We start from the raw sequence: 22,434 nt of genomic DNA on the forward strand, positions 1-22,434 counted from the left end.
AAGGCGGCAGCTAATCCGAACTCTCCTATCAAAATCTGCGCAATGTAAGCCCATTGATCTATGTTGCGTGGGAACTGCTTGCCATTCACCAGCAGAGCACCTACACAATACTATGCACACCACTGTCTGCTTCAGCTGCTTTCAACAGAAGACCACCAGTAAAAGCACAGGGTTCCCTTCCCTCTCAGTCTCCAAACAGTGTGGCAGTTGGCTGCTACCATCTGGTTTGTTATTTGACATAGAAAAGGAGGCTTTAACTCAATGCCTTTGATCAAGGATTTTGAGAGATTAATGCAAAGACCTTAAAATGTACTCAAACTCAGATTTCATTTTAAACTAGATTTTATGAGATAAATTTAAAACAAACAAATATGATCTAAATAAATCAGATGCATACGCGTCCCAGGGTCAATGCTCAGTGCCAGATTCAAATGGACAGCTCTTTGGCTTCTACGGAGGCCCCTCCCTCAGGAAGCTCCAAACCTACTGTAGGCCTTCCCCTTTCATCTGCTTTGTCTAGAAATAAAGATGAAAGAAACTATCTAAATTTGTTTTGTCTTTGTTTAGGTGGGGAAGCTCAGACAGTTTGTCAGTGCAATCCTATACATATCTACTCAGAAGTAACTCCAATAGATTTAAATGGGGTTTACTCCTAGGTAAATGGGTATAGGTTTGCAGCCCGTGTCTTGAGGAAAGTTTGTCTAAAGTTTGAGAAGAACTTGCCTGCCAAATCATCTCCATCAGAGAGGCAATCCCAGCATTATAAATACAGATATAAATAGCTTGTTTACTTCCTCCCTGTGCTAAGCAGTATTAACTATGCTCCTTTTGGCAAAAGGTGCTGCTGCTGTATTAAGGACTTCTCTCATTACACGGAATAGAAATTCCCTGAATTATGTTGTCTTATATGACTGAAGACCGCTCTGACAGGATGTTTAGTTAAATGCATCTCTTAACTGATTCATCCAAAAATGCCAATAAAGCAAAAGAATTTTCAAGAGTATGATTATTGTTCAGCATGCAGAAAGATCAGGTTTTTTAATCAGATGTTTATTTAAATTACATTCATTTCAATAAACAGCCATTTTAAGTATCTCTTAATAATATAGTTTTAAACAAAAATTGAACACAAAGGTTTTAAATGTACATAATCTTTCAAAACCCTTAACCAAAAGCATTGACTTCAAACCTAAAGCAAACCAGGCAGCAACAGCCAACAACCACTAAGTGGTGACTAAGAAAGAAGGGAACCTTGCGCCCCTACCAGTGGGCTTCTGCTGGAGGCATCCGAAGCAGGGAGTGTTTGCAGAGGATTGTGCAGTTGCTCCGCTGGTGAACAGGAAGCAATGCCCCACACAATATAAGCCATGACCATCACTGGCCATTCACCAGCAGCACACCGGCACAATGTTGTGCAAACCACTATCTGCTTCAGCTGTCTGCACCTGAGACCTACCAGTATGGGCACAGGGCATCCATCCCTCTCAGTTGTCACTCATCAGCAGCCATTTATTGCCTTCTTCCACAACTCACCAGGAGCAATATCACCTGATGTTTGACATCAAGCATTATAAATATGACACCAGCTATGTACTATATATATTATTGGGCAAATTATGAATAAAACTGTCAACCAAATAGCCTAGTAATTTCATTTCCATCTCCTGAAGAAACGCTGATCTTCCCAGTTAACTACTAGCCCTTGGCTCTGGAATTTGAAGGTTAAGGAAGCAATTTTGCTTACTGTCCCTAAATGTGTAAAAAGAGGGGAACAAAAATAATTTCAGAATTGTGCCATCCTCTATTTGATATGAATTCTGTACTTCAAAAAGGCATATGGGCTGCATGACAGAGGTTCTGGATTATACGCCTAAAACGTAAGATTTCTACTTAAATCACAAATATTTTTTAGTCATCATTGCAACCAATTTGCATGCATGCTTGTTTAGGAAGTACACAAATTAGAAAGTTGGAAACTCAATTAAGTCAGTGATTTAAATTGGCTTGATTTATGAAACTGTTACTGTTCCAGCTACATCTGTCCTAAGATACTGTAGACCAGGCCAAAACCAAAATCCTAATTAAGATTTCTCTCTAGTCAGGTGACTTTTCTATCTTTAGCTGCCTCTATTTTCGAAGAAGCAAGACTGAATTGTTGTGTATCAGATATCTGGTAATATTTACAAAAATATTGTTGAATGGCAGAACTATTTGAGACAAGTTAAAATGCTCTCTAAGAACGTATAACTATTACATTCAGGTGACAAATCTGAAAATCAGAGTGAAGTGTTGTTAAATCTTGTCAAATTGATAAAAAGCAATGTCACCAGGATGACAAGTATTTACCCAGCAGTTTTGAAGGCCTTAAATGCAAACTAACTAATGTACCAACTTATATAACCGCTAATATTCTCCTTCTAATCCTTTGCTAGCCACTGGACTTCCTCAGCACAGCATTCACACACTAGATTTGCCTCTTTCACTCCTGACTTTGTCACAAAGTGGATCTCAAAGGTATCTCTTTACATCATTCCCCTGGCTCCCACCAAAATAAAAAGTCACCACTTGCATGCATAGTTCACAGTAATGACCCCTGCAGTTTCAGCTTCCCTTAGGCACTGCAGGGAAAGGAGGGAGAGATGAACATGTTATGCAAGAGACAAACAGGAAAATCCTATTTGTTCTATTTCTTTTTCCCCTCCTCTAACTTCAGATTCCCAGGGGGAGAGCTTCCTATGTTTCCAAATGAAACAAGATAAATAGGCTATGGGTAGAAGAACCATCAGCCTCTTACTAAAAGGTGGTATAGAAATAGTTTTAATAAATAAATGAAACTCAAACACAATGCTTACAAATAACCGATTCCTTTGTCATGAGAACAAGAAAAGGACATGGTGAGCAAAAGTGAGTAAAGAGGACATGAAACAAAATGAGCATCTAGCGATACATGACAGAGACATCGTGAATCCTTTGACTTCAGATCTGCAACTGTTCAGGGACTTCCTTTGGAGGCTCAAAAGCGGCATGTTGCTCCTCACAGAACTCCGGATGGAAGCATCTGAAGCAGTCTGAAAGGTGCTATAAGGTCGCAGTCCCACACAAGCAGCACACTACATATGCATACTACAGAAGAGGAAGAGCCCAGCCTCAACAACTGTTCTCTTCTGAGTGCAGTCACAGCAGCACCTCAAATGATGGGTTTCATCCACGATACAAGCAGACTCTGGATAGTTCCTCTCCTTTGACACTGGATAGCTCCTCTCCTGCAGTTAGGACTATACCAAGTCAAATTCCAGCAGTTCTTGTTGAGACCAGAAGTCAAGCTCTATTACATGCACAGCAACTCAGCTGTTCAACCAACTCCATGATGGGGAAGTTAGAAATACAACAGGATTTTAAAAAATGTATTTATTATTACATGTATATCCTGTCTTTTTTCCCCCCTCAAAGGAACCCAAAGCAGCTTACATGGTCCTCCTCTCCACTTTATCCTAACAACCCTGTGAGGTAGGTTAGTCTGAGAGTCAGTGACTGGCCCCAAGTCACCAACTGAGCTTCATGGCTGAGTAGGGACTAGAACCTGGATCTCCTGAATCCCAGTCCAACACTAACTACTACACCACACTGACTATCACATCATATACCTTTTTGCGTTGTATGTAAGCACTATTGGGGTGGTGGCTAAGAATGAATCACAAAAGGTACTGACTGTACACCTGACCACCTAGAATCTCAGATTGCAAAAAAACCAAACTGCTAGAGATGGCTGCACCACAGAAAACAGTCCAATAATAAGCTGAGATATGAAACTTTTAGCTGTGCATGCAGGCCTTTCACTCAAGCCAGCAAATAAATGAAAAAAGCCTTTTAACCCATTTTGCCCAAACTAGGAAACTATCGTCAATGACTTCAGAACAAGCCAAGATATTAAGCCAACTTCAAATTAAAGCTTAATATCTTGACTTGTTCCAAAGCAATTAATCGTCGTTTCCCGATTCAGACTAAATGGGAAAATATAACTAATGGAAGACTTCCTGGTTTGTTTGCTAACTTGCATGAAGGGTTTGAAGACTTGTCCATATCTCAGTTTATTAAGCTGAGATATGATAATCTTAATGCACACTGTTTCAGGTCAGCTAAGTTATTTGGGCCACAAATCACAACAGTTGGGCTTAGCACCTGGCACAATGATGTAGGAATCTATGCATTGGCACAATACATAAGGCCTTGCACAGTGAACAGAATTGCTAGCCAGGACAACATGAGGTTTCTGCAATTTGTATATAGATTACTTGTTTTGAAGTTTTCAGTGCTAAGAAAATCCTTTACTATGAGAAACAGGGAACAGGCTTTCCAAGGCATGAGCATCTACAGCAGCCTTCCCCCACCCCGGGCGCCTCGAGATGTTTTGGACCTTAACTCCCATCATCCCCAGCCAGCATGGTCAATGGTCTGTGATTATGGGAGTTGTAATCCAAAATATCTAGAGGGAGCCAGGCTGGGGAACACTGATCTACAGAATAATTTCCTCCCTCCAAAAACCAAGGAATTTTGGAGGGAGGACACAACTTTAAATAAGAGGACTTTCCATATATGAAAACTATTCATCTTTAAAAGTTAACTCAGGTACTACATCTTCAGATATTACCATATCAAAAAGTTACCAATCACTATCAAGAAGCTTTGTCATACTTTAATTCAGCTATATCTGATCAACTTTAAAAGAATGCCAGGTGAGATTCTGTGGGATCTTCCACAGAAGAACTACAACAATTTTAAGCTGTTAACTCAGCCAACTCTTATTAGCCAACACACACACACACACACAAATAGTTTTGCATACTTAGCCTCTAAGTTCTTTTCACTATGCTACACTTTCCTGCACAAGCCACACCCTGTGAGCCACACCTTGTAACTTAATATTCCTAAGACCTACAGTATGTTCTTATTACTCTACAACGTCTACGGAGAGTCTATACACAGAGAGGGGTTTACTTGCTATCATGCAAAATTGGTTTCTTCGCAATTTGTGATCAAAAGTTTGATATTTATTTAAAAATACTTTAAATTTCCTTTAACTAAACATTTTGTACAACTAGCTAGATTAAGGAAAAACAGGAATGGTTTGTTTCAGCCTTCAATGTTAGAGGTCAACACAAGTAGAAAAAATGACCAAAAAACCAAATATCAAACTAATTATCCAAGCTGTTATTCACATAAACCACCCTAAAACTCTATTTGATACATGAAATGCCAACAACACTGCAGAGGTAAGCATGCAGTCATGGAATCACTGAGAAGCCATTCCTTTCCTTCTGCACCTGTTGGCTCCTACAGTTTGGCTCCTGGCCTTGAAAAGGCTAGGAAAACAATTTCTGTAACTATGGTGGGGTACTAAGGGCTTTACAATGTAACAGCACAATCATTCCGTTAGGTAAGTCACCTGAGAGTTGAGATTTGTCCAAAGTTGTCAATGAGTGCTGTATGCCTCAGAACAGGGAGTAAGGATCAGTGGAATTGAACCGTTTATCCCACCCTTAGATGGCTTAGACTTTAAGAAAACCTTCGGGGGGGGGGGGGGACTGTTTGTTCCACCCAAAGCAGCATACTTTCACTAACACATGCTGGATTTCCAGATGCTTTTATCCCCTTACACCAGGCAGTGCATTTGAGCATTACCATGCTGCACCTACAAAACCATAGCAAGATGCTCAAGCAAGTGACAATTTAGAAGTAAAGCAGGCAAGAATGTATAAACAAATGCTACCCTGGTACCCTGGGCTTACAGTTTCACTGTTGGAGCTGAAGGTGAACAACAGATGGCATGAGAAAGTTAGTTTTGGATGTACAGCTTGCTTAAATCTCTATTACCTTGCGGAAATAATAAAGGGTCAAAAGTTTGCATGCACATTTGGAATTTAGCACTTATTTAGAAGAGCCTTACATTTAACAACTCACCCGGTAGTGATAGGCAGGCAGGAATTTCATGTAGGTGAGCACATGGAATTCCATGTAGGTGAGTGAGCAGTTTGACACAGGAGGGACAAATGGGTCTGTCCATAAGCCTGCTTGGTTTCTCTGCTAGCCACAGATGAAGGAAAGCCCTTTCTTTCACAACCAACATGGAAACAGGCTACTAGCAGACTAGTAAAAAAAAAACCTGCAGGCTAGTAACTTTTGTGGACTTATTTACAAAGCTATTTTAGATATAAAGGAGGACTAAAAGTCAATGTGAGAACTTTGCTAAATGCTTTCTGAGGTTCAACTAATGGAATGGTATTATTTAGTGAGCATTTCAAGCTTCTCCAAAATGGAACAGATGACTAGTCCAAACTTAGCCCAAACAATGATCTGGATATTCTACACATGTAAAGTCAGAGTACCTTAGAGCCCAAACCTAAGCATGTCTACTCAGAAGTAACTTGCAAAGTTCAATGGAACTTGTTTTCTAGAAAGATGGCTTTGGATTGCAACCTTAGACTCTTGCCCTAGGACTGGAGAGCAGAAGGGAAGCATGTTTTGCCAGGGGATGAGAGTCACTGGGAGGCTGCACCTTCTACCTCACAGGAATAACATCAAGCCAACCTGGCCCATTCATCTGCCAGAGAAGGAGCAGTTGCAGGGAGCTCGGTTCCCCCTCCCTGGCAAAAAGAAAATTCAGCTCCAACTGCCTGTAGCCCTGGGACTGCAGAAGCAAGGGGAAAGAACACTCTGGCCCCAGCCATCAGTGAAATAGCCACCAATTGCTATTCAAGCAAGAACACCAGCAAGAGAAGATTAGCCTGGCCTGAAATGCACTGAAATGCCCACGTATAACTCACCACCTTGTTCTGGTTGTGAACAACTGATCTCCCACCTCTTCCACTCCTTCTCTTGTTGTGTCTTGTCTTTTTAGTGTGTAGCATAATCAAAAAGAGAGAGATATCATGGCCTGTCTCTTTTTGACTGATGTGAGCTGCTTCAGAAGACAATTGTGTGAAAAGTGTGATAAAAATACAATAAATAAATAAGATGCTTCATCTGGGAGTAGAGAGCAAGGTATGGAGGGTTATCAGAAAACTCAGCATAAGCCTTCCCTCCTCTGACCATTCTCCCCTGCATCAGCCACAACACTACGCTACTGGTCATTCTGCAATACTGTCTGGGATTCACTTTCCATCTCTCTCCTTGAAGCGTTCAGCAACAGTGCTCCAAGCATTTGGGGGCCGAAGGAGGGAGGGAAGAGGAGAGTTATGCTGGACTCCAATGGAGCCCTCCACATTCAGACAGCAGGATTACACCCATAAATACAGACCTAAAAAGAAGATAATCAACTCATATTGCAATTTTCTGTTGGTCCCACCAATTGGGGTCAACACATGACTGCAATTCTGCATCACTCCTCAAACTGTGCTTGTTTCATAGGAAACATTAAGCCAAATATGCACAATTAGCAATTTTGCGAACATCAAAAATAAGCTGCTACAGCAACAAATGAAAAGGCAAGAGAGTCATCAGTATCTGGGATACCTTCACAGAAGAGAGGAGTGGGAGGAACACAATACTGACAAAAATAGATTGCTAGAAGATGATACTGACAAAAAAAGTTTGCTAGAAGAAAATGTCTGATAAAATCCTCTCTCACGCACACAAAAGTTAATGTTTTCTTATCTTACACCAGCCTTCCCCAACCTGGTGCCCTCGAGATTTTGGACTCCAGCTCCCATCATGCACAGAGAGCATGGCCAATGGTCAGGAATGCTGGAAGTTGTAGACCATTATTATCTGGAGGGCCCCAGATTGCCCTACACCATTCATATTTACAATTTGTTGCCAAGGATATGGAAATGTCAGTATGTGAAGAGAAGCAGTATAGCAGGTAGACAGCCTTCCCTGAGCCTAAAGATGTGTTGGACTATAACCCCCATCATTCCTGAGCTTGGTCATACTGGCTTGGCTTGATGGGAGCTATAGCTGAAAATATCTGGAGGGCACCAAATTGGAGGATGCTGAGGTAGAGTGCTGGACAGAAGATGCATATTCAAAATTTTGCACAACCATGAATTAAACTGGATGATCAGTCACTATTTCTCACCTAATCTACCTCACAAGGTTGTTGTGGGAATATAATTGGATAATCCCTGTGTACACCACCTAATGCTCCTTGGACGAAGGACAGATTAGTATTAACATTTAGGTTTCCAAAATAATTGGGTGCATTCAGGGAAGACAACATAATCAACATAATCGATTACCAATGTTGGAATGGTTTAGAAGGATATCCTCATCAAAGGCAACCAAGCTGTTTCAAGTGATCAACAGGGGCCGCCCACAACTAGTATCCCATGTTGTTACGTATTTGCTCTATGTCCACCAGTGCTGCTCTCTTCAAAAAGGTGATGTTGTAGACCCAACCTCGTGCCCTCCAGATGTTTTGGACTACAACTTCCAGAATCCCTGACCACTGGTCAAGCTGGGTAGGGCTGATGGTACTTGAAATCCAAAAAAGTGTGGATGGCACCAGGTTGAAGAAGGCTGTGCTAGCTAAACCAGGTAATGCTTTTCCTGTGTTCCAGTACTTAAAAATTCCAAGAAAGCAAGTTTAAAGCTCAGTTGACAACACTATTTGTTCTATACATTACCAACTTGGCTAGACAACTGCTACCCTGGTAATACATTCACCACACACTCTTGTAATTTCAAACGTATCATCTAGCAAAACTAAATGACAGCAGAATGCTGAAAACTGTTGACATTTACAGCAAACCATTCAGAAGTCAGTGGTACTACAACACTTTAGAAATTAAGCAGACATTAGTTTTCATTTGGAAATAACTCATGAAAATGTCATTAAAACCAGCATAAGGAGTGCCAGAAGAACCAGATGTGATATACTGCTCTTCATTTCCTGAACTCTTTAGAAGTATGTATGTGTTCAACAGCAATTCTTAAAGGCAAAATACTATGAAGGATGGGAAAACCTAAACAGCTGGAAACACAAGCTATTTTAAATACTGAAATGAACTTCCAAAGTGCCTTAGCAGAAAGACAATATCTGATATTTAAAACTTTATAATGCATTTACACAACCCCCAGCTTTCTCTCACTCCATTTACTAATTTCTTAATAAGTTACAACTGTGACCATCAAGGTTCTTAATGTTCATATCACCACTGCTAAATAGGCAGGCCAATGTTATTCTTACTCAATAGAAGGTGAGCTGAGGCCATGAGCCATTTAACTATTTGTTATTTAACAAGCCTATGACTTAGCAAGGACTTCAATTCTGGTCTTTCAGTTCTCTTCACTGTCCAGCTAGTCTTTAACACACTGTCAAACAAGATCTATTGGAATTACATTTATGGTTCCTTAAGTATCTCAAGACTCCAGTGAATACCGACACTTTAAACTTCCTGCTTTTACTACCACAGTACACTCCCAATATTCTCCTCTTCCTCCTGCTGGCAGCAAGATATTTTAGGATTAGTCGAAGGAATAGAAGCACTTACTCTACACTTACCACCACCACTACAGTCTTTAAGTTTCTTTCACTAGCAATAACAAGTGTATAAAATAGGGACAAGGAGGTTGGCAAGAAATAATGCAACGTAAGAGTTTGCCGCATCATCGAAAAAGGCTCTAGTCAGAAAGTAGTGCTAGAACTTTAAGGTTTTCTGTGCTACCAAGTGATCTAGTACTAACAGAAAGGCAAGTACAGATGCAGTTTTATCCAGCAGGCTGGGGATACTGAAGTTTCCTCGTTGCAGAAAAAACTTCTAACAGTCAGAACTGATCTTTTCTCACAGGAAGTAAGTTAGTTGCATAGCAAGAGAAAAGTGAGAATACATCTTACTCTACAAACAGATTAGGAGATCCTGGAAGACAGGAGAGCCTATTCTGAAGGAGAGGATTGGAGATTGCCTGAAAAAGTCCGAAGATAATGTAATAGGTATAAACAAACTGTGAATGGTATAGATGTCATGTGGCTTTCACAAAGTTAGTATCAAGTTGGTCCCACCTCATGTTGTATAAACTTTGTGTGTGCCAATTTTTTTGTTAATGTGCACAACACATACAGGGCCCCAAATCTAGGACTACCTACCACATTTGCTATGCTGACAGCCACCAATACTTTAAAATATAAAGTGCTCCTTACCATTCTAAATTCACCCACATTCTTTCAGAGCGGGCAGGGAAGGGCTTAATGACAACTTCAGTACTATGTATTTGGGAAAGAAAGTTCTCTTCGAGTTACAAGGTTTAATCTCCAAACAGGATACAAACAACCAATGCTCAGAGAAAAGAAACCATACATCACTAAAATGCACAAGGCATGTCCTCACTGCTTTTAATAATGCTGCTTAGCATTTATATATCACCTTAGGGAGTTCAAAGAATTTCAGATACATTCTCAGTAATCCTTACAACAGCCCTGTAGCATAGAACAATACCACCCCCATATTGCAGATGGGAAGATGAGACTGAGAGATAGGCCTTCGCCTAAAACTATTTAGAGTTCAGGACTGAGCTGAGGTTTGAACTTCCCAGTCCACAGCTCTGGTTACTATACAATACCAACAGTTTTACAAGTTAATTTTTAAGAAGTAACCTCAAGCACTGAGTCTGACCAACTATCATCATTATTACCAAAATCTGGTGAGCATGTGATTCTTACCTTATCTTTTTCATGTGGAAGGAGCGATACCGGAGGAAGACAAGAAAGAGATTCACAGCTCTCTTTCCCATCTGCATTTGTGGCTGCTTTAGTATTGAGTTGGTACAGAGGTCCATCTTTAAGGAGTCGGCCATGGCCAACAGCACGCTTGACAGCCAATCGCAATTGCTGGTGAAAGGTAGAAGGGGCACTGCTTGCAAACAAAGCTGACACATCCTTCTGCCCTTTCAAGAAGCGTTCAATGTTCTTCAAGGATGAGCCACTGGACTCTGCCAAGCCCTCTATTGCCCGTTTAATCAGTTTATTCCAGTCCACGTTTGGTTTACCATCCAACTTTCCATGGTTTCGTGGTTTAGGAAGTGCTATTCGTCCAGGGTTATCAGGATCCTTATAGGAATTAAGTCCTTTATTGGAAACTTTTAAAATGGTTCCATCTTTAACACTCAGTTCCAATTGCTCCAGAACAGTTTTGCGGTCCAAACCATGGGACGAAGACACGGCATTGCATATCCTCTCTTCTGAAGGGCGTTGTTTTTGCTTCTTGACCTTTTTAATTGCCTCCAAAATCCACTCAGTGTACAGCGGGTTAGCGAGTTTTACCATGGTGAAAAATTCTGTATATCCATAGAGTCGTTATCCCTTATCCCTATGCTGAAGGAGTTTCACACAATGGGAAAACAGATGATCGGAAAATGGGAACCCGTTAACCATAGCATACACGTTTTTTGCCCCAAATTGCTCTTTCTTTTTCAAACATTAGTATTTCCTACTTCACGTTTAAAAAAAACATATCCTGTTAGGGACTGATTCATGTTTTCCAAAAAATCCCCAAAATGGCTGGTGAACGACCATACCACACAGGTGATAAGAGTTCAGCACATCTCACTCCAGCCCTTTATGTTCCCAATTTGACACGCCAGTAAGTAGAACTGTATGCCTGCAAGAAAAGAACACAGTTATGCGACTGTTTAACAAGTCCCAGAAACTAAAAAGAATGCTGTAAAGTTTGGTCTAGCCCATCAGAGCAATACACACAGCATAGCTGTGCTAAAAAAAGAAAGTGTATCCAAGAATACTTGGCCTACAACGGAAATTGAAAGCAATTACAGAATTGGCATTTAAACTGGCAGTGTATCAGGCCCATTTTTCAACAGCTCTGAACTTATGGCAGCAAGATGCCGTTCATCAAGAGAAGACACCAGCCACCTGAAAAACTAGGGCAATGAGAAAAACTGACGTCCTCCAAAAGGAATGAGAAAAAAGTCACAGAAAAGCCAACCTGCCATCCCTTCACTCCAGAAACCCTTGCTAAAAATTATAGGGAAACAAAATTTACAGACATCTCGCCAACAATATTTTTGTAAAGCAGGGCCAAGGGCAACTACCCGAAGAACTTTCAAAATCCGGTTTTAAGTTGCAAAAGGACGCACAGATTTGAAGTCTAACTGGGATAGCTTTGGCTCCTGAGTAAAGCACTGTACTCCTATGCCAAGATAAACCAGAAGGGTTGCCCAAGCCAACTTCACCTGATAAAGTTTTAACCTAGGTTTCGAAGCGGATGCTCAGATCTGAACGCAACTCTGATATGGCCCCGACTTCTGAGAACGCGCTGTGCAACACACGCCAAAGTAGTCAGAAAACGGGGTGGAAATCTGTTTAAAAAATAATGAAAAGAGAGCCTAGCTAGAGTTGCATTTCCATAGGAAAAGAAAGGCGTTATGTAAGGAGGAAAAGCGGCAGAAGCAACACAACAACTCGGGTCTGCAGGCGGGCCGCGGCTGGCTGCCTGCCCGCCCGCTCCATGTTTCTCTCCCTCTGCACTTTCGGGACGAAAAAGGGAACGGCGCACAGAAAGCGCCTCCATCCACCTTGCCCGAGGTGGGTCCTCGCCGGGGGAGCGCGGCCGAAGCGAGCCCCTCGGCCGCAACGCGAGGCCTAGCCCGAGGCTGGCCCGCAACGCCCTGGCTGGAGAGGAGCGGCGGCGGCGCTTCGGCCTGCAGGGAGATGCCCGGAGGACGCTCGGGGCCCGCGGCGGCCTCGGCGGGGCGAGGCCCGTCAGCCCCGCGGCGGCGGCCTGCACCTGCCGCGGGCCAGGATGCGGGCGGCGAGGCCCGGGCTCGGCCGGGCCTGGCGCAGGAGCGAGCGTCGGCCGGGCCGGAACAGGCCGCGGGGCCTGACGCGAGAAGCCCGCGCAGGGCCCTTCTCCCCCCTCCGCCGGCTCGGAGCCGCCCAGCCGCCGCTCCCCCGCGCCTCCCGCGGCCGCTCCCCCTCCACCGGGGCCGGGGGAGGCGACGCGGCTGCGGCCGGCACTTACCGGGGCCTACGAGAGGCGGAGCCCAGGAGCCAGAAGCTGGACGGCGGCGAAGACCCAAACTGACACGGCGGCCATCTTGGGTCCGGAGCGCTGCGGAGGGCGGAGAGGCGCCTGGCAGCGGAACAGCCCGCGCGGGGAGGAGCCGGGAGCGGGGGAGGGGTGTGGGAACAGCCTCTTCCGCGAGAGGGAGACGGAGGTGGAGAGCGGAGCAGGCGCGAGAGGAGGGGAGGCGAGCCGAAGGAACAGCCGCGCTCTATGTGTGCGTGCGTGCGTGTGTGGGGAGGGGGTGGGAGGAGGGGTGCGCGGCGTGTTCCCTGGCGGGCGGGGCGCGCGCGTTGGAGTGGGCGCGCGCTGCTGAGCGGAGGCTGGAGACTGGCGGGCGGGCGGCGCCCCAACGGGGCTTCCTCCCCGGGCGATGAAGTGCGCCTCGTCAACAGTGCAAGCGCCCCGATCCTGCACGTGTTTACTTGCGAGTAGGGCGCACCCTGTATTCCGGCCAATGGGGGCCACGGCCCGGGCAATGAAGTAGGTGAGCGTCGTCAGCATTGCGAGTGCCCCGATCCTGTACGTGTTTACCCGGGAGTAAGGCGCGTTCCGCGCTCCGACCCATGGGAGGGCCACTGCTCGGGCAATTAAGTAAGTTTACACCCATTGCACCGTCAGCAATTGCCGCCCTATCCTATCTATACGTGTTTATTCGGGAATAAGGAGCGTACGGCATTTGGGTTATTCCTGGCATTTAAGTAAGGGTGCGAGACAAAAAAAAAAGCCCCAGTGGTTGGGGAACGCTGTGAGCCCTACAACTCTTTTCTGTATAAACGTGCATAGGATTTACGCACTAAATAAGGGTCCACCGTCAGCGTTGCCGCCTGACGCGGGAGCAAGTGGGGTAACTGCATTCAGATGAGGAGTTATGTAGGATTTGTAGCATGAGCCCCTGCCATGTCTCTTCAGGAGTAAAGCTGTAGATAGTTTGATGGCGCTTACTCCCGCGTAAGCATGTTGAGGATTGCAGAGATAAGCCGAGAAGAGTCGCCTGGAGCTATGTATGTTTTACTTGGGAGTAACGGACCGTTCTTGTGTGTGTGTACGCAGGAGTAAACCCTGCTAAAGTCAGTGAAACTTACTGTTCAGGGAAGTGTATGCATAGGATGGAAGTTGTGCAGTCCTATCCTGAGCATGTTTTGTTGGGAATAAGTCTACCTGTACAGAGGCTTGCAGGTAGCCATGTTGCTGCCAGTCCCTGCGCATATTTACTCTGGAGTAAATGTCACACCGAGTTTAATGGGACTTACTTCCACGTAAGTGTGCTTAGGATTTCATCCTTAAGAAAATTAACTCCAGAGCCAGATTGCACATGCCAAATCACATCCTTTTGATCTTGATTAATTAATCCCAAATAAGGAGGTCTTTCTTTGAAGCAGTTCTCATTGTGGAGGATTCTTCTTCCAACCTCACACTGAGCTACTGTCAATACCCAGAGATGAGCTCTGGATTTATAAAGGAAAGAGCCTTCAAGTATGTGCAGAGTGCTTTTCCTTCTTTCACCACGGGATATATAAAAACCAAGCCCCACACACATCCCATCCCAGAAAAAAGGGCTGATTTTTCAAGCAGGCTTCCATCCCCCTCACTTGTATTTTTAGAAATTAAGCACTGTGAATAATCACTGCTAATTCTCATTTTGTATTACTAATATATTATCCTATAAATATGCAATGAAAGGGGATGGGCAAATAACGCCACCATTTGGCTTTGACTGTGCAAATAAAAGGGCATTTAGTGGTAATAACTGACCTATTCATGTTTGTTTCATGACATGGGGCAGCATTTCAGATTCTGGGGGCGGGGGATGGCTTTCATGGCAAAGTTCAAAGGCCATCTCTTTAATACATTCAGAGCTAAATTATGAGAAACATGGAGAGAAAATTGATGGTTATTCTTTCCCTTTATAGTCCTCATAGTAACTATAGCAAAATGTCACCCACATAGCTCAAAAGTGACTTTTTCTTTTGACGGAATGGAATCTGTGCTTTCGGCATGCATACTCGGTACATGCATAGGTGATTGTTTATACCAGAGGTGTGTGTTTGTATGACCTGTGGCTTGTCCAGAATTATAGAACCTGCTGAGCAGAGATGGCCCCAGAAAAAAAATATATCGGCAGGGCGAAGGTGGGACACAGAGTGGACAAGACACATTGCAGCACATGTTAAATTTCTGATAGAGAATTTACAGTATATTTCACATTAATGCTCCCATCTTAAACATAGTTTTCTCTGAAGTAAGTCCTATTGTTTGCTTTCAAGGGAGACAGTTTGCTTTCAAGGGAGCTTGCTTTGAATTGTAGCCTTATACAGTTTCCAGTTTATGTTTCAGTTATAACTTTTATGTGGAAGTGTTTTTGTGACCACACCCAGGAATAAAGAGATGGGATACATGACGTTGGATGAACTAGTGTCACAACTTTTTTGACTTACAACAAAGAGATCTGCAGCAGGAGTAGGGCATTGCCACGAGCCAAAGTCAGCCCTGAGACTGAAAGTGCTGCAAGGCCCGTCCTCACCCCCTTGGCTGTGCCTTTAGGGGTGGGGGGGTGCTCTCCTGAGTTGCAACCCCCTCGAGCCTCACAACTTACGTGTGTGCCCCATTTGGGTCCCAAAGGGGTTCCTTCCCAGCCCCAAGGCCCACAGCCCTGGCTGGCAGGTCACAAGAGCCTCCCTTTGCCCCCCTCGGCACCTCCAGACACTCACTAATGCAGGGACAGGCAACCTTTTTAGGCCGTGGACGTATTTGGCGATTTGAGAAACTGTCCTGGGCACCACTACAAAATGACTGCCATGGAAGGTGTGACACAGGACAGGTCATGCCTATGTGCCCTCCCCATACTGCCCCACCACAGAAAAAGACAAGCTTCTCTTAGTCCTTTTTTTTACTCTGTCTGCTGAGGATGACAGCCTGCAAGCCCCGTTGCAGATCTCCAGGGAAGATGTCATTGCCTTCTTCTAACAACTGTATGCATTACGGTATTGGTGCAACATGGAATACACAATCCCTGAATGGGGTACGTCCCTTCATAGCCCCCTGTGCACTGAAGCCTTTAACTCAAGTTTTATTTGTTCATTTGTTTTATATTCCACCCAACTGGCAGATGCCCTTGGGGCAGTTTACAATCGTTAAAACCAAAACTATAAAACCACAGACAAAACAATACAACAATGAAAATATCAAAATATTAAAGAGCCAGCAGTAAGGTTAATAATCAGAGCACTGGATTAGAAATGAAATGCCTGCTGGAAGAGGAAGGTCTTAACCAGGTATGTAAACGTATACAGTGAAAGTGCCAGGCGGATCTCCCTGGGGAGGGCATTTCAAAGATGGGGGGAGCACTACAGAGAAGGCTCTTTCCCTGCTAGCCACCCATCACAGCATTGTGGGCAGTGGTACCCAACAAAGGGTCTCTGAATATGATCTTAGCAATTGGGCAGGAACCTTATTCCTAGTCTGGTCTAGGCAGCGGGAGTCACCCTCCCCACTCCAAATTCTCCTGGGCCGCAATTCTGACCAGGTGATAGGCATCCTGGGCCGCCTCGCTTGGATGTTCTTAAGGCCTTCTGTTGCATGCAGAATGAACACCTTGCCCTTCAAAAGGCCCAAGTCATTGCCCTTATGGTGTCTGAGCAATACATGACACAGCAAACCATCTCCCACCTTCTCCCAAAGCACGGGCAGCAGGTTACACCAGCTCATTCCTCGCTTGCCCAGTCAATCTGTCTTGGCAACCTCGCTGAGCCCTGACTGTGAACTGCAAATGGACACTTGTGCTGTCCAGCTGGCCCAGAAAACCATTCTACGTCTGCCTGTCAGGACTCTGACACAGTCTCGCAGTGAATCTGAACCTGCCAAGAAACACAACATGTAAAGAACTTGCAACAAATGAACAAGAAACTGGTACAACCATTTCCTTGTCCATTCGTTTCCTCCTTTTCCTCATCTTGCTGACAGGAGAGGCCTAACATAACTCTTAAATGCTGCCAAATGTCACCTGCAAATTGGCTGTGGTTGCTTCCAGACAAGGCTTTTATAGTGCCAAAGCCCTGACACGTTCACTGGTTTTTGTGGGAAGTCAGACAATGTCTTCCACTTGTAACCCTCCCATGTTTTCCCACCACTTCTTCCATCTTACCACAGAAAATCTGTTAAGGAGCAAAAGACAGAATATCTGCACAAAAGCTTTGAATTAGGAGCAGTAGGATCCCTCCATCTGGCGTCACCCGCTATCTCCTGGTCCCTGAAATCCAGAGGTGCCACTGTAGATGCCACTCCTATCTAAGAACATAGGAAGCTGCCTTATAATGAGTCATGCCATTGGTCCATCTAGCCCAGTATTGTCAACACTGACTGGCAGTGACTTTGCAGGGTTTCAGGCAGAGTTGTTCCTGCCCTACCTGGAGGTGCTGGGGATCGAACCTGGGACCTTCCACATGCAAGTCACATGCTCTACCACTGAGCTACGGCCCCTCCCTCTGCAAGGAGTGCATGCTGAAGGCAGCCATAGGCTGCCACAGTGCTCTCAAAGCCCTGTTAGTGGGCACCCGGAACTGATGTTTGGTGTGTGAGGCCCTGTCCCTGTAGCGAAAAAGGAAACCTGGGCCATTACCCTACGAACAACCCAGCAGCTAACCATGGTTTGTTCATTGGGTTAACCACTGGATTGTTAACCCAGTGGCCCAGATTTGGACAACAGCTCAGCAACCTATGAAAGTGTCGCTTGAGGGTTGCTGATTAAAAGAGGAAGTGGCAGGGATGCCAAAGGCAGCATGCCCGCTCTCTCCTGCTCATCCCCGATAGCCCAAGGGTTGTTTAACCCATGGATTACTGTGTCCTGCAAACATGTGTAGGTGTGGGTGGGTATTCAAAAAGGGCCACAATCCTGCATTTTTCCCGTTATTTCACTAGCTTCCTATGAACTATGCCCTCTATCTATAACTTTATGAAAGTTTCAGACCATTAATGGGACACGAGGCCCCTGAAGAGGAATTCTAAAACCAAACTTGAGCCCTTACTCCAAATACTCAACATCCTCTCTGTTGGGATGCAGTCTTAGCAGCTTGACCAGCAGCCCCAACCTCACATGGCTGGACGGCTTTTGGACGGGGCTGACCCCCACCACCTTTTTTGAAGCCCCACTGCTCCCTGGCTGTCTTGGTGGAGCATCCTTCCAAGCACGTGTTTGATGGCTGCACTCACCCCCAGATGGAGCGTTCATGCCTAAACCTACAGGGGCTATGATCACAGTATCCCTGGTAACTAATTTCCTAGCAGAGCAGAAGGGATTGAATGCCCGGCCCCCAGGATGGAGATGACCAGGTGAGCAAGTATCCATGGTAGGCTTAATCCCCTCATGAGGGTCTGGCAAGTTTCCCTATACTTAGCATCCAGAGTTGCAGCTGCCGTGCATTGCAGCACAAAGCTGAGTTAATGGCCACCCATGTTCTAAATGCCTTCTCATTCCCCAGGCAGGGCCAAAAAGTGAGTAAAGTCCCAGCAAGTTATATCAAGGTACTGGAAAAAGGAGGTGGCATGCCAGGGCTCTATGCCTGCAGTAGGACCCCCAGATAATCTAGCAACCGGTGCAACCAATTAAGATCAATTCACTTACAAAGGACCCTCTCTCCTGGTCCCCGTCTTCCTCCATCTCTTTGTCTTTTTCACTCTGCTCTCATTCATGAAATAGAAGGGAAAAGACATCGACGTATTCCTTGCACCAAAATTGGTCCCCTAGTGGCATAACCATCTCTCTCTGTACAGAAGGCCATTAAGAGGGACTGGACTATATTCTGCTAGGTACACACACACCCATATGAACTGCTATTGTAAGGCTGTCCCTTGCCATAGGTAGGGATGTTGGAGAAATCTGCAATGGAACCAAATGACTTCAGATTTTCATGAAGTTGAGCCATGGATTTTTCAGAGGACCAGCTTTTCCCCTGTCGGGTGGATTCCTCAGGCTTGCAGACCATTTTTTCTAACTTTCCCTAATTTTGTGCAAATTTTATCATAGAAAAATACACAACATTTTAAAATCCTGGCCAAAAATGCGCCTTTCCTCCATAGGCTAAAGCATGAAAATGCACATTTGGCGGGGATTTGTGTATTCTCGCATTCGTGAAATTGCACAAATGCGAATTTGTGCAAATTTGGAAACCAATCCAACTCTGCTGATGGGCAGATAATGGAACAAAAGGCACTTGACAACCCGTGAAACACAGATGGAACGAACTGTGCACAATCTGTACACCCCTAACTGTAGGCGACCGCATGTGAGGGTGGTCAAAAATACAGCCTGCACCCCTCCCTGCTGCTGCTGCACCACTCTCCCCATCCATAACACTGTAGCTGGCCACATGCAGTTCAGTGGGCAGCAAATCCCTTTCAGGAGCTCCACGCTGTCCTGGCTGGGGTGGGGCCCCAAGGGGAAGCAGCTGGTTAGTTAGGTGGTCCAGGAGATTCTGGTAGCAAGAGGCTACAACTGGCAAGATGGAAGCTACTGGGGCCTCTGACAATGCTCTGCGGGGACTGCCAGGCTGAGGCAGTTCCTCTTCAAAGGAGCTGTTGTTCCAGCAAGGGACTAGCAGCAACTGAGAGCTGAAGAAGGCCGGTCAACTCAGGTCTCTCGGAAGCCCCACCTCCCACTGGGTGCTGGCTGCAGCCTGAAAGGGCCTGTGCTCGTTTCCACGGCCTTAAGCTCCTACGTGGCTGAGGGACCTGAGAGGCTTTGGGAGAGCCATTCTTGGAGGCTGAGGTTGAGGGAAGAGTCAAGTCCTTGAGTCCACAGGATACCAGGAATTCCTGATGGTCCTTCCTGGAGTGGAATGACCAGTGTCCTACCAGGCTCAGAGCTGTCTTTGGGATGCCGCCAAACCTCCAGGCCAGGGGGCATGACATGCACTGCCCCCTCTAGGAGTAATGGGGTATTCTGTATTCACCCCCGAGTTTGCTGCTGCCACCAAGTCTACCTTCAAAGATGCTGAACTGCTCACTGTTGATGGGCAACAGCTCTTATGGTACTTTCTCTTTAAACCAGAAGTGGACAAGCAGAGCAGGGCTCTCCGACCTTTCTGGGCCCATGGGCACATTTGGCCTTTTGGAAAAAGTGGCCTGGGTACCACCACAAATTGATGACTATACAGGGTTGGGGTAAGGTCAGTTACAAAAATGTCCACCCTGTGTGTGTGCTACTTAACTCTGGCTTTTCTCTCTTTGGAATCACTCCATAGGCTTGTACAGGAAGCTTGTATAGGAAGCAAAAAAGCCCCTGCCAAAAATTGGCTGGGGGTGGCAAGGCCCACCCAAAGCAAGGATCCTGTTGCTCCAAGGGTTCTTGGTGGGGGGGTCGACTTCACCCCCTTCCAGCTGTTTGGGGGGGGCTTTTTCATTCCCTATACAAGCTTATGAGGAATAGGGAATGAAAAAAGCTTGGCAGGCACCTCAGCCTGGCCTTTTGGGTGCAGTGCTGCCCACGGGCACTGTATTGGGGACCCCTGAAATAGAACGTGCCTTCAAACAGAGGAGGATCCTCTGACAGCCCTTCAGCTAGAGGACTGATCTCTGTAAAAGAAGACACATGGCCACCGTACATATGAGCGAGACCTCAGATTGGGAAAACTGTCTGTTGTTTCTGTTGCTCAGCCGACTGAGGTACTGATAAACATTTTATAGCTTGAGCAAACATTCCTAGCTGCAAAAGACAGCTATAAAACGGGGACATGAGCACGTCTCCACCCCAGGCACGCACAAGATAGTGCCGACAGTAGAACGTAGCCATTGCTGGGTCAACCTCTTTGCTCTCCTAAATGCATTGAGTTCCTAGCCATGAAGATGGCTATATAGTTTATGCAGAGTGTGGTAGGAGCAGGGGAGGCTGGTGGCTCCAATGTCAGTGGGGCAGTGAACCGATCCGGCTTTCAGTCAGAACTCTAATGGAGCTCTCCAAGTGGATTCACTGCCCCATGGACATCAGAGCCACCAGCCTCCACTGTGTGGGAGTATCGTGGGCCACAACAGGGATGCTTAAAGGGACTGATAAGATCTGTGGGCTTTACATTTGACATCCCTGATGCAAACGCTATCATGAAAATCTGTGGCTGGGGTCAGCAACATGGTACCTACAGGTGCCATAGCACCCCCAAACACTTCCCTGGGCATCCACCGAGACCCCCATTTTCAATTTGTATTTGAAAAAAATGATTTTTATTTATTTATTTTTACCTTGGGAGGCTGGAAAGCGAAGCAATGGCCTCCAGCTGCCCCACCCTCTTCCTTTCCTTTCCCCAGAATGCCTCTGGGCCGTAGGTGGAAGAGGGCCGGGCATTTGCAGGCCAGTGCTCTGCTTTTCATCCACCCACAAAAACTCAAGAAGAAGAAGCTGTTGCTGCTTCATAACGTTGGGGAGCTGGACAGGGCAATGGAAGAGACCTGGGCTGTTGCAGGGAGTGACCCGGGGGGCTGGGGGAAGTAGTGGGGAGTGACTAGGGAGCTAGGGGGAGTAACAGGGATCATGGGTGCTGTGAATATGGATAGGGAAATCAGCAAAACCCAGCTGCATCAAAGTTCTCGAAGTTCTGTCTTGAAGCTCAGTCCAACTTGTACTGTATCAGATTGCAAGGGTTTTTCTTCCCGCATGAAAATAGTGAAGTACTTAGGCGCGTACCTGGGAAGGGAACTGGGTATGCATACAAAAGTACGCAATGTTCTCTTAATGTGTGTCTGTGTGCACTTGGAAAAAAAGATTACACATTTTTTCTTGCTTATTTTTCAAATGTACACATTTTTTTAACGCTGTTCTGCCCCGCGAACAGCATTGCAATCTTGGGGATATACGAGCTTTGACCACAGACTGCATTCACGTTTGGAAAGTACAAACGGTAAATTCTGGTCATAAACAAACAAATGAATTTCTCATACATACCTCCTACCAAGGAATGCATGGTGATCCTGAAAGAGAGGGAGAACAGTGGATTCAAAGGCCTAGTTTTGTATACTGAGGCTCAGACCCAACCTCTGCCTTATATTCACATTCCTGGGCAAATTTGTTTACCCTTTCTGTTAAATGGGTGTTCTGTGCCCACCATGGCAGCCATTTTGTGAATGGGCAACCTGCACCATGACAGCAACTTTATGACTGCACCCTTTTCTCTTTCTCAAAATTCCAAATGTGCCCACTGGACCAAAGAGATTGGGGACCCCTCATTGATGGCATTGAGTTCTGTGGGTCAGGATTTGTATCTGGGGTGCTAACATGGGAATAAACAACAAATCTCCACAACACAAGGCCCTTGAGCCAGTTGGGGGGGGCTCTCTGAGCATGTTTGGCCACCTAACAAAATTCCTAAAGTCCTTTCCGATTTCTTTGTGGGAACAGCTAAGGCCCGCTTAAGATCATCAAATATTGGGCATGGTGATA

At 45.5% G+C, this 22,434-nt stretch overlaps 2 protein-coding genes across 3 annotated transcripts in view; one reads left to right on the forward strand and one right to left on the reverse strand.

The window, feature by feature from the left end:
* Positions 1 to 13,067, reverse strand: part of KAT6A (lysine acetyltransferase 6A) — a 71,885-nt gene extending 58,818 nt beyond the window's left edge. Inside the window, exons 1-2 of the mRNA XM_084804077.1 lie at positions 12,969 to 13,067; positions 10,655 to 11,591 (exon numbers count right to left, since the gene is read on the reverse strand). Of these exons, the coding sequence (XP_084660203.1) occupies positions 10,655 to 11,257 (603 nt within the window). The 5' untranslated portion in view covers positions 11,258 to 11,591; positions 12,969 to 13,067. The remainder of the gene's footprint in view (positions 1 to 10,654; positions 11,592 to 12,968) is intronic.
* Positions 13,068 to 13,243: 176 nt separating this feature from the next.
* Positions 13,244 to 22,434, forward strand: part of AP3M2 (adaptor related protein complex 3 subunit mu 2) — a 47,713-nt gene continuing 38,522 nt past the window's right edge. The window contains exon 1 of one of the 2 annotated variants that reach the window (XM_084804080.1): positions 13,244 to 13,604. The gene's annotated coding sequence lies outside the window, so the exon portion shown is untranslated. The remainder of the gene's footprint in view (positions 13,605 to 22,434) is intronic. The other variant, XM_084804081.1, reaches the window with a different exon arrangement.

This window comes from Heloderma suspectum, chromosome 6 (genome assembly GCF_057233095.1).
Source record: "Heloderma suspectum isolate Gila_16-S chromosome 6, 16-S_ref, whole genome shotgun sequence".
Lineage (NCBI taxonomy): Eukaryota > Metazoa > Chordata > Lepidosauria > Squamata > Helodermatidae > Heloderma > Heloderma suspectum.